Genomic DNA, 18,566 nt, shown 5'->3' with positions numbered 1-18,566 from the left:
ACCTCACACAGCATGATGCCGAAGGAGAAGATGTCCACCTTCTCATCATAGCTCTTTCCTGAGGAAGAGAAACAGCAAAGCATTAGTCTTCCCACTGCTTCACCCTGTTAACATTTGATTTTATCATTGTTTGTGTATATTATAACCTGCAAGCTGAGCTTATCAAGTTAATTCATGTTAAATTAATGTTTTTGTAAATATGTTCTACCTTGAAAATGTTTGAATTTTTTTTTTTTTTTTTGAAAATATCGACTATGTTATGTGCACTCACATGTCTTCAAGGTGTAAGGAAAGAATTTAATTACTTTTTACATTTAAGAGACCAAAGAAAGAAAAAAATGTTCAGAATGATCTCAAAACAAACATCACAAGGATTACATTTCTAAGAACATTTAATAAATATCTAGTTCAGTCGTGAAACTCTAGAGGGCGCTGTCCTTTACATGCAATCGGCAAGCAATCACATCATTACCACATGGCACATGCTGATTGGCCTCTGCTGATCCTGCAGCCAATGAAATTGCTTTCTCAACATTTAAATAGTCTGGTCTGTAAGCTAGTCCTGCCTCTGAACCCCTCCACCTCCCCAGCTCCACCTGCCTAGATCTGATACGGGATTCATATGTCTATTCCAAACATGCTAAAACTATTCCCAAAGTTGTCATGATTGAAATCCTCTTTTCTCTAGAACATGATTCCTCCTAAATACCACACAATCCTTTTTGTAAGATCATCATTATTAACACAGAATAATACATTAATAATGAAGAAGATTCAATTCAAGCAAAACTTGACAAGCGTAAACAGACTCTCACCGTGAATCATCTCGGGAGCCATCCAGTACGGGTTTCCCACCACAGTGTATCTCTTTCTCCTGTCGGGTTTCTTGACACCCGGGATCGGTCCGGAAGACAGTTTGTCCTGGTTCTTGTCCTCCACCATGAGCCGGGACAGTCCGAAGTCCGCCACAACAACACTGTTATTCTGTCCAGAGCAGGAAGTTACTTACAAATCTGCCATCTGTCATTATTTTGATACGACTCAGCTTTGAGAAAGCTGTCGTTATGGTGTTTTGCCTTTGCACAGTAGTATGAAACACTGCCAGAATGTCATTCATCCCAGACCTTTTTCTGACATCAGCTGACATCACTCTTTAAATGGGTATTTACTTAAAATCAGAGCGTATGAACTGGAGTAATGTATGCTCTGTCAAACGCTCTGCTGTCTCCAGTGCAGTGGTTCCCAACCTTTTTTTATGCCTTTTTATTTTTTTAAAGAAGAAATTCAAGATAGATTTAAACCTTCAGTGTTCTTTTTTTGCAAACATACTTTCCAGACATTCTTTACCATTTAAAAGTGCTTTGCTCAGTTATACAGTTATAACTTAAATAAGTCAAATAACCACAAGGAGATGCCAAAGGACTGCATATAGCTACTATACAGATCCATTCAGAACTATTAAAGGGTTAGTTCACCTAAAAATTAAAATAATGTCATTAATTACTCACCCTCATGTTGTTCCACACCCGTAAGACCTTCATTCATCTTCAGAACACAAATTAAGATATTGTTGATGAAATCCGATGTCTCAAGATCCATTAATGTATCAGTACATGTGAGTACAGTGGCTCAATATCAATATTATAAAGCAACAAGAATACTTTTTGTGTGCCAAAAAACAAAACAATATCTAGTGATGGGCAATTTCAAAACACTGCTTCATGAAGTTTCTGAGCTTTATGAATCTTTTGTTTCGAATCAGTGATTCAGATCTCCTATCAAACGGCTAAACTGCTGAAATCACGTGACTTTGGTGCTCCGATTCACTGATTCGATTCGTAAAGCTCTGAAGCAGTGTTTTGAAATCGGTGCATAAAGATATTGTTGAAAAGTCGTTTTTGGTGCACAAAAAGTATTCCTGTTGCTTTATAATATTAAGACAGAACCACTGTACTCACATGAACTGATTTAAATATGTTTTTAGTACATTTATGGATCTTGAGAGAGGAAATGTCATTGCTGGCTATGGACGATTTCATCAAAAATATCTTAATTTGTGTTCAGAAGATGAACGACGGTCTTACGGGTGTAGAACGACATGAGGGTGAGTAATTAATGACATTATTTTCATTTTTGGGTGAACTAACCCTTTAAACACACCAAAATACAAATGAAAAATAAGCACATTCTGAATGCGTGGAAACTCAGTGATCTGAAAAAGTTTGTGTTTATATAATATATGTGCGGGTACTATGCATATTAATTTTGTATTTATAAACACATACACGTGTATATAATTAAGAGATATTTACATGTATATATTTATATATAATTTAAATTATATATAAATATTTTTTGATTTTTATATTTTTCTTAAATATATGCATGTATATGTATGTTTTTATTAATACATAATAAATACACTATACACACACATATATATTATGTAAACACAAACTTTTATTTTAGATGCGAATAATCGTGATTAATCGCCCTGATGCCTAATGTATGACTCCTGTATGTCACTGTAATCGTCTTTACCTTCATTACAATCATCATCCATTACAATTTTTTTAGCGATACCGGTTTTCGTTTATCCAACTGAGAGATGTAGTTTGCATATCCAATGTTCACGAAGAGCCACCGTTCAGTCTGTATTTCACAGCAGTACGATGAGAAACCGTGGCACACAGGTTGAAAACCACCGTTCTAGTTCTTTGCTTCTGAACCCCTAAAGCTCTGCATGTGACCCAGCATTACACAATCTATACAGCGATCTAAATCAATGCAATATAGAAGGCTTATTCTCTTCATTCTCAATATGAAAACAAAAACATGTGATGCTGGAAACACAGATGCAGCAGCTGCTAGAGCTGTGGCACAAACAAAACAAAAACAAACGAACAAAAGAACAGAAAGCAAGCAAAAGAAAACAAAAGAATAATTGGAAAGTCTGGTGATGTCTCTCACCTCTCTGACCAGACAGTTGTGTGAGTTGAGATCTCGATGGATGATGTTCATGGAGTGCAGGTAGGCCTGGATCAACGAAGGAAACTGATGTTAAAATGCTGCCCTCTACAGTCATGCACAGGAATGAACACAGTCTAAAGACTGGAATACACCATATCTTAACAGATTTTGAAGCACTAGGCATCCTACACTTGCTGACTTTGATAATGGTTACAGATTAAACCTGGCCATCAAACACTAATCAACTGACGATCACACACTAGCAGACTGTCACAACAAACTCGCACAGAAAACCTTCACACATCTGACTGGATGGAATCAAAGTCTGAAGCTAAAAAATCTTAGTCTGTGTCATTTATACACTGTGATTTCCGTGAAATTTTGACAGCTCAAAATCTGCTGACTGCACATCTAATAAATAAATACATTTATTTATTTAAGTTATACTTCAGTTTCTATGACTATTGACCAAAACATTTATTATTATTATTAGATTTTCCAATTGTTCCTATTGTTTTTAGTCCATGGCTGTTTTTTTTTTTTGTTTTGTTTTTTTGTGTGTGTGTGTTCTGGATTTTTTGTAATTATAATAATATACTGTATATTATAAACTAAAACATGAATATATGATAATTTATAGTTTATTTCCATTTTGGAGTCTAAAAAATATTATACTTTAGTTTATTTTCCTAAACAGACTTATGTTTTTTAACAAACATAACACTGTTTCACCATTTCTTTTTTTCACCTTTCTAGCTCATAAAATATAAATGTAAAATAATTATTCAAGAATTATAAGATCAATGTTTAAACGAGTTTTGAATGAATTGCAACATGTCACACTGCCGTCAGCCAGAGGAGGGCAGTAATGAGAGCATCTCACTCACCATCCCAGAGGCAATATCCTTGGCAAAACTCACTCTCTGTTTCCATGGATAATTACCGTCCTGCAGAGATGAAACACATTAAGAATGAGCTGATATTCATGCAATTTCACTCTCTGGCAGCATATGGTACTTATGGAACAGCAGAAATATAGCGGTTACCCCTGTAACCCCTCTATACAACACAGCCTCACTTTTTAGAAAGGCGTCATGTTTGCAGGTATGATACAAACACAATAAGTTAAACATTGTCATAATTCATCAGCAGAAGATCATAAGCAATAACTTGGCATAAATGTGTAGTATTCAAACAGTGAGACACACCATGTTCTTGATGATGTCTCTCAGTGTTCCTCCTTTGATGTACTCAGCGATGAAGTTGAGCCGTTTGTCTTTGTAGAGGACGCCAATAAACTTCAGCACATTGGGATGGTCCAAACATCTCATCACCTTCACCTGAACAAACACACATGTTGACAATCAATAAGAATATACGCTAAACTCAATCAAATCAGCTAAAGCAACTTAAAGAAGTTCCTAATATTTTAGTCTCAGGCTGAACATCCTCACATGTGTATACAGGCACATATGAAACATGAACAACTGAAGTGTTTCTGTCGGATCTCAGCGTTATTCTTAACTGCACAATACTTCTTGAAATGTTAATTAAGACTTTCTTATTCAAGGCTTTTTATGGTTTTGAAGAGCGTCACCAGGACCCGATGGCTTTGCGTATGCTGGTTTTCTCCTCAGATGAACTGTCTGAGACACCAGCTGCACTGAGACCACGAGCGTTTCCTTCCTTTTAAGCACAAGTCTACAGCAAAGTCATTTAAACAGCGAATTATGGGAGCTAATCATAAACGAATCTCAGACAAACGAGTGCGAGCTGACGTCAGACTGTTTCCGCAGTCATTCAGCTGGTAGAGCTGCAGTGTTTTATGGTGTTGACACTCTTATGAGACTCTAGTAACACCACAGACTCATTCTCCTTGTTTAACCCCTGAGCCTGCTGGGTAAATTATGAGCTGAAGGAAAAACACATGCAGCACAAATGTTCAACACTCCTCCAGATGTGCTTCTAGTACTCACTCGATCTGTCCTATATGCTCATGTGAGGGAGGAGGACGTGCTCACCTCTTTCAGGAAGGTCATCTGTGTTTCCTCATCGAAACGAATGAGCTCCTTCATCACCATCACCTCGCCCGTCTCTCTGTGAGTCACCTGACCGTGATGTGAGAACAGCATATTAAACAACACTGAACTCAACTGAGATGAATAACGACATTATCTGCTTGTTAAAGGGTTAGTTCAGCCAAAAATGAAATTTCTTTCATTTATTACTCACCCTCATGTCGTTCCACACCCATAAGACCTTCGTTCATCTTCAGAACACAAATTAAGATATTTTTGATGAAATCTGAGAGGTTCTTTATCCCCAATAGAAAGAAATTTGGTGGAAAATTTGCTGAATAAAATCATTGTTTTTGTTTTGTTTTTGCGCACATAAAGTATTTTTGTCGCTTCATAACATTAAGGTTGAACCACTGCAGTCACATGACTGTTTTTACTACTTTTCTGAACTTTGAAAGTGGTAATTTCATTGCTTTCTATGGGGGATAAAAAACAGATTTCATCAAAAATATCTTAATTTGCGTTCTGAAGATGAACGAAGGTCTTACGGGTGTGAAACGACATGAGGGTGAGTAATTAATGACATTATTTTCATTTTTGGGTGAACTAACCCTTTAAGTTATTAAGGAATACAGTTTCAAGGTCCAAACCTTCACTCATTTCAAGAGAGAATACTATCAGCTGTTCATGAGCACTATTTAATCATTGCACACATTTAAGCTAAGCTTTTATAAATATTCTCAATTCACATTTTATAAATACACTAGTCTCTAGGCTCACGGACACACATATTTTACAGATTCAGAAAAGATGAATCACTGTCTGGCCAACAGAGATCTCAGTGTGGAGATAAAGGTTAGGATCATGATTTTTCAGCAGTATTACAGCACACCGTGAGTGTATATTAATGGCTGTAGCAACTCATAATGTGATAACTGCATATAAATGTAAAAAAAATGACATTAAGAACATTTTATTACAATAATAATGTAATAACTATTATATTGTTATTGCAATAAAATGTTCTTAAATGTAATAATTTTCTCAAAACCTAATAAAATCTTGAGCTCATAATTTTTACATTATGAGAAAATGCATTATAAGCTCACCAAAAACATATTGTCATAACTGTAACAGCTTTTAAAACATACAACAATTGGTATTCCCTTACAATACATTTAAACTACCTGCGAAATGCAACAGATTGAAATATTATTATTATTATATTTTTATTAAACAAAGTATAAAACCTAAAGCTTCAAAAAAATTCCAAGGCATTAGATATAGTTATTACATTATGTGCAGTTTTTTGCTACAGTTAGTTGCTACAACAGCATTTGTAGTTTGCTTTTGGCATCTGATAAAGCGTTTGGACCCTGAAACTTGACTTAAGCGGATTGTCTTTTTATAGCTGCTTTACGGGGGAATTTCAATTTGTCTCTCATTTGATTTGATGTTTGCATTGCTGATTCTGTTATTATGCTACGAAACAGTCTGTGTTGTATAAAGCGCTACAGAAAAAAGAAACAGATAAAGAAGTGTGTGTGTGGCCCCCACAAGTGTAGTAATACCAGGACATTTTGACCTTGTGTGGATATTTTTTGATCCCCAATTAGGAAAACAGCTTATAAATCATACAAAAATCCTCTTTTTTGAAATGCAGAAAGTTTTCTGTGATGGGTAGGTTTAGGGCAGGGGTGTCCAAGCTCGGTCCTGGAGGGTTTAGCTCCAACTTGCCTCCACACACCTGCCTGGAAGTTTCTAGCCTAATTAGACGTTGATTAGCTGTTCAGGTGTGTTTAATTGGGGTTGGAGCTAAACTCTGCAGCACAGTTTGGACACCCCTGGTTTAGGGTAAGGGGAGAGAATATACTGTTTGTACAGTATAAAAATCATTATGTCAATGGAAAGACCCCATAAAACATGGAAACCCAACATGCGTGTGCACGTGTGCTGACCTTTATGGCCTGTCCGAAGCAGCCCTTCCCCAGAACCTCTCCATGGATCAGATCGGAGGCTCTGAATATTCTGTGTGTGCGGTTGGTCACGACGCGCAGCGACTCCGAGCGGCCGATGTCCTTCTTCAGAGACAGTGGAGACGGCGTGTTACTGGAGCACGGCGATTTATCGATACTGTAGCTGCGCCTGCAGAAAACACACATTAACTATGGTGAAATCACACTGATAAACAGCCTTAAAACAACTCAATATGCATCACAACAGCTGATTAAAGATGGACAGCCTTGGCTGTTACAATGCGGTTGCTAAGGTACGCTGTTAGTTGTTAGCGTGCAGCGCCACAGTTGAGATTCTTGTTGAAGCAGTGAGTACAGTACGAGCAGTAGTGCTGTGAATGAGGTTTACTGACGTGATTATGCGTGAGCGCAGGTTGTTGATGTCTTGGCTGGGCGGCCGTGTGATGGGCGTGATGGGACTGGGGCCCTCGGATGGGGGTGTGGGGCCATCCACCTGATCCTCTGAAGAGCTGTGTTCATGAGGGTCATGTTCAATGGTCAGCTGCAGCAGGCGACTGGTCTCCTGGATCAGCAAATCAATCTGACACACACACACACACACAGAGCTCATTTATAGGAGACAATATGAAGGCCAGAAACACACACTCTACTGTACGTGAGCATCACCCTCATGGACTGTAGGAAACTGCAAATACAACACAAACTGAGCTGATGGAAAACTGGGAATGCAGTGCATGCTGGTGTGACACATATCAGAGAGCAGGAGTACAATATAGTTCATGGTTGCCAAGCATGTAATTATCACAGACTTCGAGAAAGGTTAATGGCCTTGTGGCTCATCCAATCATTACTTAGAGCCATTTTGTGGACCAAACTGCATGTGTTAACAGTGATGGCAAGTTTCACCATTTGCACTCCCACCAGGGTCAGAAATTAACATGGGTCTGGAGCAAAAATAGCACCAAAATGAACAAAAATGAGAGCAAAATAAGGGGGCAAAAAAATGCACCTGCGAGATTAATCCATTAGGACTGTCACGATTAAAGTGAAGTGTGAAAATATATGAAAAAAGTGACGATTGCGGCACTACAGCTTTTTATGTGTTGTTTTTCTGCAGCGTTGATTATTACAACCAATCACGCACTTTCTGTTGAGCGTCTGAATGCAATGGCCAATCAGAGATTGGTTTCACTGCATGAATTCTGAATCTGCACTCTTGTGAACTCTATGATCATAAACAATAAATTGCATGTATGATATAAGTGATTAAAGGCGCACTATGTAGTATTTTGCCATTAGAGATCACCTATTCAAAACAAAAGAGTCTTTGGTGTTTCCATCGTTTCTGCAAAATAAAACCGGAAATCGAGGGTATGATGTCATTGAAAGATGATGCATGGACACGATCCGTGTCCTGGTTAAAATTGCTTATTTCTCTGGATTTAAACATTCTTGAAAACATTTGGGATAATGTAAGTACTTAAGTCAACAAAACTTTTCTCTCTTTCTGGATATAGTTTATTCCCAGTTTGCACGACTGTTTTGTTTTACATGCTCCTAAAACAACCAATGGGAGGTCTTGATTTTCTAATTCATAAAAAGCAATAATCTAATTCATAAACCGATTTTAGCTTGTTTTGTGCATGTTAGATTGTTTCTGTGTAGTCAGAATATGACGTGCCCTTTCCCCAAACACAAAAACACTCTATTCTATTAAATGACATTGAAACTCATTATTACAGTATGAAGAGCAATAATCAACAATAATGATTTTTTTGTCATCATACTGCAGCCTAACCCTGTAATAAGCTCCTGTTTTAATTTGATCATTTATATACTTTATGTAGGCTATATTAACATCATGCCATTGTGTAAATACACACCTTTGAGCCGCATTAGGCAGTCTGTGTAAATAAACACAAATGCCAGCTTTTGCAGTGTAAAGATGGCTTCGTTGATTATGATACAATTTTATAGGTAAGTCTATAGTACTCTGATTGAAGCAGTTGGTTAAATGTAGGTCATTATAGTCAACACAGATATATTCAATAATGTAAATTATGAAAAATGCCCTTACAAAAGGTAGAAATGCTGCTGAAAATCAATTCTAGGGTGCAAATGAAGACTTCAGATGCAAAAGCCTCTAAGTGCCGTCTGAAATTTTCTTCTAAAATGAGCATTTTTATCAAGCTCGTATGTTTAGGTTCAGTAATTTCACTTTAATGGCGATTAATAGGTTCTTTTTATTGACATTAAAGTGATATAACTGAACATAAACATACAAGCTTGATAAAAATTTTAATTTTATTAGAAAAGTCTTCAAATATTGGCCCTTAAAGGGAAAGTTGAATTTCTGACTGTCGCGCCACTGTTCGATAGCATAAAGCCGTCTGGTGTTCAGCTCACGTCACATGCTCTGTGAATGTCTGTCATCAGCAGGTTTTATTCACCTCGTCCAGAGGAACGTTCTGAATCGGCGTTCCATTGATCTCTAGGATCCGATCACCAACATGAATGGAGTTCTTGACATCTGGACTGATGCACTCTGGGTCCACCCTGAACACACGGACAGAAACCATGACATGAGTCACAGGAGCAGGACAGAGATCAGCAAAACATCATGAGAAGATTTCTACTGAGCATTATGTGATTTCAGTCTGGATAGCAGATGATCACAGTGTTATTTGTGCAAGAGGGGAGAGTCAAAGATTGGGGCAGAAGGAAGCGATTATACAGAAAAACTGGTGCTTAAAATATTGGCTGACATTTCCCCTTTCCATTGTAAGAACTTTTCCTCTGATGGACAAAACAGCTTTTCCTTTTTCAATCATTCACACATTTGCATTTTGTTCTATGTTTGTGATGATGGAGCTACATGGACACAGTGAACACAGTCTTTCATTTTCACCCTGTTCTACACGTTTTACAACTGTAAATTGTTTATTTTGAGGTGTAGATGGGAAGACTGCAGCACGTTTGCCGGACACACTCACTGTGAGACTCTGACGGTGGGCTTGTGCTCGGGGCTGTAGCCGTTGGGACTGGAGCCCTGATCGATAGACACAGAAAGCCCTCGCTTCCCATCGGTGGAGGCGGGAATAGACACTAGCGTGACCGTGTGAGGAATCCTGGAGCACGGGGAGTCGGGCAGGGTGACCGGAGTCACGATAGTCCGGTAATAACAGTGTCCACTAGAGGGAGACAGAGCAGAAGAAGAGTTCATTTCACATCCTCAGGACACTTTCCACTGCAACACTACATGACATAAGATGTCAGAAATCATCTAATGATACAGAAACGTACAACTGAAAGGTGAATTGCAAGAGAATGTGATTTTAGAAGTTTAAAGGACAAGAAACATTCATGTCATTTCAGATTATTTGGTGACATTTTACTTCTGTTAGCAAACATCTTCATGTTTTGTTTAAGAACTGGTTAAATAGTTCATACAACCAAACTTTATTATTCCACACTGTATATTTTTCTTTATATTCACTTCTGAATGTACATGAAACACTTTCATTATAAATTAGTGGTGATGATTATGAAAAAGTAATTATGGGGTCACCAATCATTCTGGGACACAAATGCAAGATTTAAAATATAGCAGGTTATATAAGTTTTGGAAAGTATAGCTGAAATAAAAGCAGATTTCCCCATATGTCATGTTAAATCACACAACAACATTTACAGTGTCTATTATTGATTTATTGATATGTTGTTCGGTCTCATATATTCATGACATAAACATGCCATCAGTCACATATTAGCACAGATTTCATTGTTATAGTAACTGAAATGAAGTAAAAGCAGAATGAAGTAAACATTTACTCAGAGTTCCTGGGCTTTAACTGGTCAAATGAGCCATTTTGTGACACTTCCCAGTGTTTTTCACATGAATAAAGCACATACTTTTACAGCTAATGTGACACTTTTCATTTGATAAAGCACATCTTCTGCACAGCTACATCACACCCACACAACAGGACATATTAATAACCCATAATAACAGCTCATGCTAATGACCTGCTTTAGAAATAAAGAGCAATATCTTCCAGTGGTCCGTGGGCTCAAACAGGGTTTTTTGTTGTTTGTTTTTAGGTGTCATCAGAGCTTGACATTAACACCGCCAATGCATGTGTATTACAGCAGTGAGTTGTCACACAAACCCGGTTCCCCACGTTTAATTTACTCTGGATGAATATTGTTGGTGATACAGAGCTTGAATTTCGGTGTGGGATTGCGTGTATTGCACATAATTTTATTCCCGCAGATTTTGTTCCCACATCCAAAGTGCGCACAAAAAGCCGCCTCTCAGTGCTAAATTTTGTTCTCTTCTGCTGTTTATTGCTCTTAACCCTCTGGAGTCTGAGGCTGATTTGGGGCCCTGGTGAAGTTTTGACATGCCCTGACATTTGTGCTTTTTTCAGTTGTTCATTAACATATTAATGACACAAGTGTCATTACACTGTATTCAGCACAAACTAGGCTACAATAATATGTGAGGAACATGTATGTACATGTTTGTGTTTCTGAAGGAATAACGTTTATGCGTGGTTATTGAAAAACAAAAAACTTAAGTCACTGAAATAAGGCCAAAAAATAATATTATATATGTGTTCACAAGACTTCTGGGTATTGGGGATTGTAGACTAGAGTTTTTGCTTCAGAATGATGTAAAAATTATCCTGCCTACTCCTTCATATAAAACAATACAGAGATTTAAATTTTGTAAGACACTTTTTGTCAAGAAACACAGTATGCGTGGAGGCGTGAATCATCATGAATAATGGGTCATTCATACCTGAGAAGACAAAAGAATCGCATATGAGTTGTAATGACCTGCATATTAATGAGCTCTTTCAGTCAGTTAGGCTGTGAAAAAACCCTCTGTGATCATGTCTCAAGCTCATCATGGTGTATATCAAACATACAGAAAAAACAGCAATACTGTGAAATATTATTACAATTTAAAATAATGGTATTCTATTATATACTTTAATATATAATGTATTTCTGTGATGCAAAGTGTCTGAACAATTATGCTACCTCTATGGCATTTCATATAGGCTTTTAGCTTAAAAGTATGCACATTTGGAGAAATATTGATGGATTCTCATGTTTATATCAATTTTAATATTTATAATATATTTATTCTATATTTATTGTCATCACTATGAGTGCTGGATACTGTGTTTTCAATTCATACTTGCAGCCGGAGGGCGCTCTGCCCCTTTTGTCCACAAATGCCTCCTAAAGAAGAATAGGCCATGTGACAATCCAGGAACTAACAGGCTTCCAGAGATCGCTAACTATGGCTATGCAAAACACTTTTGAATACAATAAATACACGATTGAGACGATGCATACAAGTATTGCCTCAGAATTTGCGTCTGAATAGCGCTGGCTCCGTGGGTGTGGCCGCATTAGCGGATAATGAGCTGAATCACGGAGGTCTGACATGGCTCTCTTTTCATACAAATTACATAAACACAGAATGTTTGTTTTCGATTTGACTTACACGATTAAAAACCTGACATTTCAATGTTATTTTAGACATAAGTCTCATTTTTGTGTCATTAGTATTCACTAAGTTACACTTCATTTTCTGAGAACTATCAGATTGGACTTCCTTCAGAGGGAGACGAGAGATCACGCATCATGTTAGTTTTCTTTATTTTACAAAAAGCACAACATTTTGTTTTTACTCTGAGTGTACACAAATAAAAGAAGATATTCTATAGTTTCAATTGATATATTACTCATGTCTCTATGACAAAAAATGACGGAGTATTTTAAGTCTGTTTTGATGCAATGTGAAAAAAAAATCCTGCAAAATGCGTAGGCGCGTTACCCGACTCCAGAGAGTTAAACATTCAAAAACACACAAAATAATGTCAAAGTGGCGGTCTTGGCGAGAATTCACGTAAACACAATCAGTTATGTTTTTAGTGAATGTAAACAGTTGAGAAAGAAAACGCATGTGTAACAGTGTAATGGATCAGTGCGTCTGGTCTTAAAGTGACAGCAGCCTAATAAACCTGCTGACAAATTATGAGATAATATTATAAATATCTATATGGAAGTTTTTCCCCATGGTATCGATGTCAAAATTGTGGCCAGTGAAAATGCTGAGTGGCTAGTAACCACTAGCCACAGTAACTGTAAGCAAAAAAAGTTCATGTTAAGCCCTGGGCGTCACTTACCAGTAAAGTTTGGAGCGCTCCACCAGCGCATACGTGTCTCCATCACCGATGAACGCTCGACAGTTCAGACAGGTGAAGCATTCTGGGTGATACTTCTGCTCTCCGGCCACCTGGAACACAGAAACATTGAGATCAGACACACTTTCTCCACTCTCCATCACCATGGTCTGTCTGTGTGACATACGCAAGCACAATCAGATGTCGAACACTTGCTCTAGAGCTCCATGTGTGCTGATGTTGAGTTATTTTGGTGAGATAAAGATGACAACATCAATTAAGTCTTCAGGTATCCTGAACACATTATTCAATCAATCCATTCACTCATTCCGTTTAGTTAAAGGTGCAAATCCGACTCAGCAACCTTTCTATGCTAAGCCCTCTCAGAAATAAACATGTTTCCTGCTGGAAAATAGATTTCATGTATGCTCAGTGGCAGAGGATAGGCTTGGCCAGGTGTAGTGATTTTTGACAACACTTTTGCCAGTTTAATGACCTCTCAGAGAAATTTCAATCGTCACAATCCAATCTATTTTGATATTTTATTCAAGTTCAGAGCTCAACTTTTCACCTACTTCACTACGACATAACATTCTACAGTCTCCTTCTGTTCTTAAAGGATTAGTTCAATTTCAAATGAAAATTAGCCCAAGCTTTTCTCACCCTCAAGCCATATATGACTTTCTGATGAACACAATCAGAGTTATATTAATAAATATCCTGACACATCCAAGCTTTATAATGGCAGTGAATGGGATCAACGAGTATGAGCTGAAGAAAGTGTCTCCATCCACATCCATCCATCATAAACATACTCCACACGGCTCCAGGGGGTTAATAAAGATCTTCTGAAGTGAAGCGATGCATTTGAGTAAACAAATTTAATGACCAATGACAATCTAGTTTAGTTTACACAAACACTGTAGCGATCATCCGACTAAAAAAGAAGGACAGGAAGTCAGACAGACTACAGCTTATAAGAAACTTGTTTTCATACAACGGCCTCAAAAAGTGACACGCATTAATAAAGTTATATCAATATCAGATCAAGTGTACGTGGCCAAACACATAATCTGAATGTGTTTGAATCAGCTGGTGTTTTAGTGAATGTATGAAGTCAGTTCTCCTCAAGTCTTATACACTGTCTAGCTATATCTATTCTTTATACTACGACTAATAATAATAATATTACGAGCTCTATGTATTTTGTTGTGAAATGTGTGCTTACGCCATCCTTCAAGCTTTGGTATTTTGCTATGTAATGCAAACTAATGACTGAAGTATGTGACAAAATCATTTTTGAAGAAACATCATTACACAGTCGTATTCTAAGGCCACCTTTTGTTTAGCTTCCTCTACAACAGTTTCTTGGTGTTTTACAAATAGGAATCAAATGTCATGCCATGATCTTAGAATAGTTTGACGAGGTCTTTCCATTTCTTGGAATCATTCGTCTTTGACGAATAAGAGAACTGGAACCATAATTCTTGTGAACTACACCTTTAGAGGGGGGGAAATGCGGCGGCATCACGCAGTGAGGTCACGGATTGCCCACTGCTTCCTCATTTCAGTTGCTGCATTTACAAACGCTCAACCAACACGGAAACAGAGCTGACAGACCACCAACACGTCTGAAAATACACATCTGCGCCCACAGAAAAAAACACAAAAACTCTATGCAAATGTCATGTATGTTTTCCTATCTTAAAATGATCTTTTATAAACAGTAGTCTGTAGAGTCCCTCATTAACATGTGTTAATAATGATGTCAATGGTGAACAGCTGCCTGATATTGACTGACATCCCCAAAACTCCAGTAGGAAAACACCTCTCCTATGTTATTATTATTATTGGGAAAGCAGCAAAACCTTCATGTAAAAATGCATCTGTACAGTTTCTAAAGGAATCCACAGTTGCTCTGTTGAGTCAGTGATGGGCTGGATGGACGGCTGAGACATTACAGTAGTGGCCAAAAGTGACATCGGGCCCTTTATTCAAATATTATTAAAGATTTTTAAGCATATTGCGCAGTTGTTCTTGGAGTCAATTGTTCTATTTGTGATAATGCAATGAAACATGCCAAATTGGGCATCATCATTTTTGCCCAGGCTGTCATACAAAGAAATTATGAACACATAGAAAAAAAAACTGATTATGTTGTAGTCTATTTAAGCTTTTTCCTATGATCTTTTTGTTTTTCTATGCATTTTTCCCCCCTCATACAGTATTTTGATGGTTTAATTGAACTTTTAGGGTCATTACAAACAAATATCACTTTTGGTAACTACTGTGGAAGACAGCCTTGTTTTGGGTATAATCTCACTTTGATTATAAATATTTGATCAATGACTGAGAATGACATACTATACACATGCTCTTATGCTGTCCACACAGAAATTCATCCTCCACTCAAAATATTACAGCTCAAAGAAAAAAATGGAATGAAAAACCACATCTTGACCAATGTTGTCTGTGTTACTATGTGTTTGGCAACAACTGGGCTGACGAGTGATTTCAAAAGTGATATTTAAAGATGGGAAAGACTGGAATTCACCACCTTACAGTAACACGTACACTTCCTTTTGGCAGCTGTTCATCTATTCAACAACACAGTTTCATTAATGAAATCTCTTGAGTCTGAAATGCTGTCATTCAAGTCCACAGACACAAACTGAATGCACCATTAGAAACCAAACACTCCTCATTCCTGCTGCTGCTCAGAAACCATTCTGGGGAAATTTTCCACTTTCACAAACCCCCCAACGTTGGACAGGGAAGTTTTTCCTGCCAGATTTCAAAAGTACCAAAAAAATGTAGATTCACTCGTACAGCACTAGCCATGCATTCTCATGACTACTGATTAAAACCCCTTTTACTGGGTCAAAGTCTCCGCTACATGAATAAATGTGAATAACAATCAGCGCAGGCCGACATTTCCATGTCAGTGTGTCCCAGTGCCGTTAGTGCAGCATCAGCAGCTGTACACACAGAGATGCTCAGACATCAAATCCTGTGACGTGATGCCAAACATGACCCCGTTAACTAGTCAAGGATGTGATCCAAAGATCATCTATTTCTAGGGGAGAATTAAATGTAAATAAAAAAAAATAATAAAAATGACTATTAAGCATTAGAAGACTTTATGGATGTTCTTTTTAGGTCATGAATTTCCCATTTCACATGATGCCAGAAGACTCCGACTGAATCAAATAATGTGGGAATGACCATTTGGAAACGAGACCGACTGTACAGTCATTATGTTGTGGAGCAGTTTGATTAGATGAAGAATTATAAATCAGGTCATCATGTCTGTAAAACATCCAGATTCAAGCCCTATGAAATTATTCTAATGAACTACAGATAACTGCTGATTTTTAAATGTTTTGTAAATCTATCAGAGTCAAAAAGCCTTTTACATTATAATGAATCAAATAAAGCATAAGCTGAAAACGAATGAAACATATCCCATGTGTGAAACACGAAGGCTGCGCTGTCTGAATAAATGAGAGCGATGTGTGTAAACTCCCAGCATCTGACTTACCTTCTTGTCTCTCTTCCAGAGTTTCAGACAGCAGAAGCCCCAGTAAAACACATCGCCGAACATGACCGGCAGCTACAGCGTGCAGAACATTCTAGCGACCGCGAAACAAAAACAAAACACAGCCACACCGCTCGGCCCACACGCCCAACGCTGAGCTCATCCCAGAAAGCTCTATGTCACTCCCTCTGTCTCTCGCTCTCTCCGAGTGGGTGACTTCATCGCTTCCTGCCGAGCACATGCATCTCTGCGCAGACACACACACACACACACACACACCTCCCCCACTCAACCCAACCCTCCAATCGACACACACACAACCTCTGCAAGGAAAAAGGGCTCAAATCTTCAGCTGTACAGTAAAAGAAAAGCTCAATCTGAAGTGGCTTAAAATCAAACTCTAAAGAAGTTCTCAAAAGATTTGATGCGACAAACCTTGTAAATGTGTCTAATGGTGTCATGTGATAACTCTGCACCCTGAAATCTCCAGACAATCAGATTGAAACTGCCGGTCTCAGTCAGCTCTCAACATTGTGAAATGAGATTAGGCAGGTACAGACAAAAAGAGCAGGAGGAACGGGTCAGAATACAGAGAAAAAAACGCTAATTTCCCATAAGCAGACCATTATTGTGTAAAATATTACAATAACAGTAATGTTCTCAGGAATCACAGATCTTCCCATCAGTGGATCTGTGATAAGACATGAGACATGAGGAAACACAACACTCATAACAGAACACACACATTCAACACTTGAGTTTACATAAACGACTGAAATTAGTCATGGCAATGAAACTAGCAAGGGGGTTAGTCGACGGGAGTCTGGTGTAAACCCATGCAGATCCAGACAGATATGTTTGTGGGTATTTTTATCACTGAGCTCACAGAAAGACACAAGTAAACACAAAAGAAACCAATGATATTGAGCAAAGGCTGATGGCATAGTGTCTTCTCATGGCTCTGAATGAGATAACACACTCAGAAACACACACAGGCCTGTTGTGTGTCAGCGGTGGGAGGATGGTTTTCCACAGAATGACCACCCGCTCGTGGGATGCGTCTCAGTGTCATGTGTAAGGAGTAAGAATGATTTCATTACAGAATGTAAGTAAATACTGAAAGAGGAAGAGACTAACATTGGAGTGTGTCTTGTAAAGCAGGCTAGCTTTTAACCCAAATGGAACCTCATAAGTGAATGAATTGAAATGCTCTTCATGGGCAGAAACTCCATTAAGGGTCACTCAAATACACCACACAAACAGCACAAGAGACTTTAACTAATGCCTCTTGCCTGAGGAAAATATGTGCCATTTTCTGGCCATCTTCAAATGTAGAGCTATACAGAACAACCAAGTGTCACAGTGTGATGGTTGAGATCAAACGCAGATGGTTGAGATGGCTTGGGCATGTACTAAGAATGGACCAACACCGCATTCCGAAAGTGGCAATTGGATGGACAGTGAGGAGGACAGTGACATCGGAGCTGGCAGAAATGCACCTCACCTGGGGCGAGGCACAACATGTGGCCATGGGTAGAGATAGGTGGAGGCAGGAGACTGTCCTCCTCCAAAAAAACGACCCTACAGGTCTTTACCTTATTACAACCTATATTTACGTTTAAAAGTCGTGCGCCCTCTAGCTGGCGTAAAAATAATGACAGTGTCGTGTTTAGTATGTTGCATGAAATGACATATGACCGTCGTTACCAATCAAATTGCGTGTTCAATCACAGTCCCTTTGCCATTTGTCCTATTTCCATTTAGCAAAACTAATTTTTTTATTAACGACTACACTTACCCCAACCCTAAACCTACCCTTGGTGATTTATAGTGCATACACACTTAATGAGCACATGCGTTC

At 38.2% G+C, this 18,566-nt stretch overlaps 1 protein-coding gene across 4 annotated transcripts in view; it reads right to left on the bottom strand.

The window, feature by feature from the left end:
- The window catches only part of limk1a (LIM domain kinase 1a), a 66,972-nt gene that overhangs the window by 7,432 nt on the left and 40,974 nt on the right, over window positions 1–18,566 (bottom strand). For 3 of the 4 annotated variants that reach the window (XM_048159719.1, XM_048159721.1, XM_048159720.1), the window contains 11 exons: window positions 13,171–13,280; window positions 9,958–10,155; window positions 9,415–9,520; window positions 7,357–7,544; window positions 6,947–7,133; window positions 4,992–5,078; window positions 4,179–4,310; window positions 3,858–3,917; window positions 2,971–3,036; window positions 816–984; window positions 3–58 (listed from right to left, as the gene is read on the bottom strand). In XM_048159719.1, the coding sequence (XP_048015676.1) occupies window positions 3–58; window positions 816–984; window positions 2,971–3,036; window positions 3,858–3,917; window positions 4,179–4,310; window positions 4,992–5,078; window positions 6,947–7,133; window positions 7,357–7,544; window positions 9,415–9,520; window positions 9,958–10,155; window positions 13,171–13,280 (1,359 nt within the window). Of the gene's footprint in view, window positions 1–2; window positions 59–815; window positions 985–2,970; window positions 3,037–3,857; window positions 3,918–4,178; window positions 4,311–4,991; window positions 5,079–6,946; window positions 7,134–7,356; window positions 7,545–9,414; window positions 9,521–9,957; window positions 10,156–13,170; window positions 13,281–16,708; window positions 16,931–18,566 lie in introns of those variants that run through there. The other variant, XM_048159722.1, reaches the window with a different exon arrangement.

Source organism: Megalobrama amblycephala, linkage group LG16, assembly GCF_018812025.1.
Source record: "Megalobrama amblycephala isolate DHTTF-2021 linkage group LG16, ASM1881202v1, whole genome shotgun sequence".
NCBI classification, from domain to species: domain Eukaryota; kingdom Metazoa; phylum Chordata; class Actinopteri; order Cypriniformes; family Xenocyprididae; genus Megalobrama; species Megalobrama amblycephala.
Note: the sequence above shows the minus strand (reverse complement) of the source record. Positions and strands in the feature narration are given on the sequence as shown.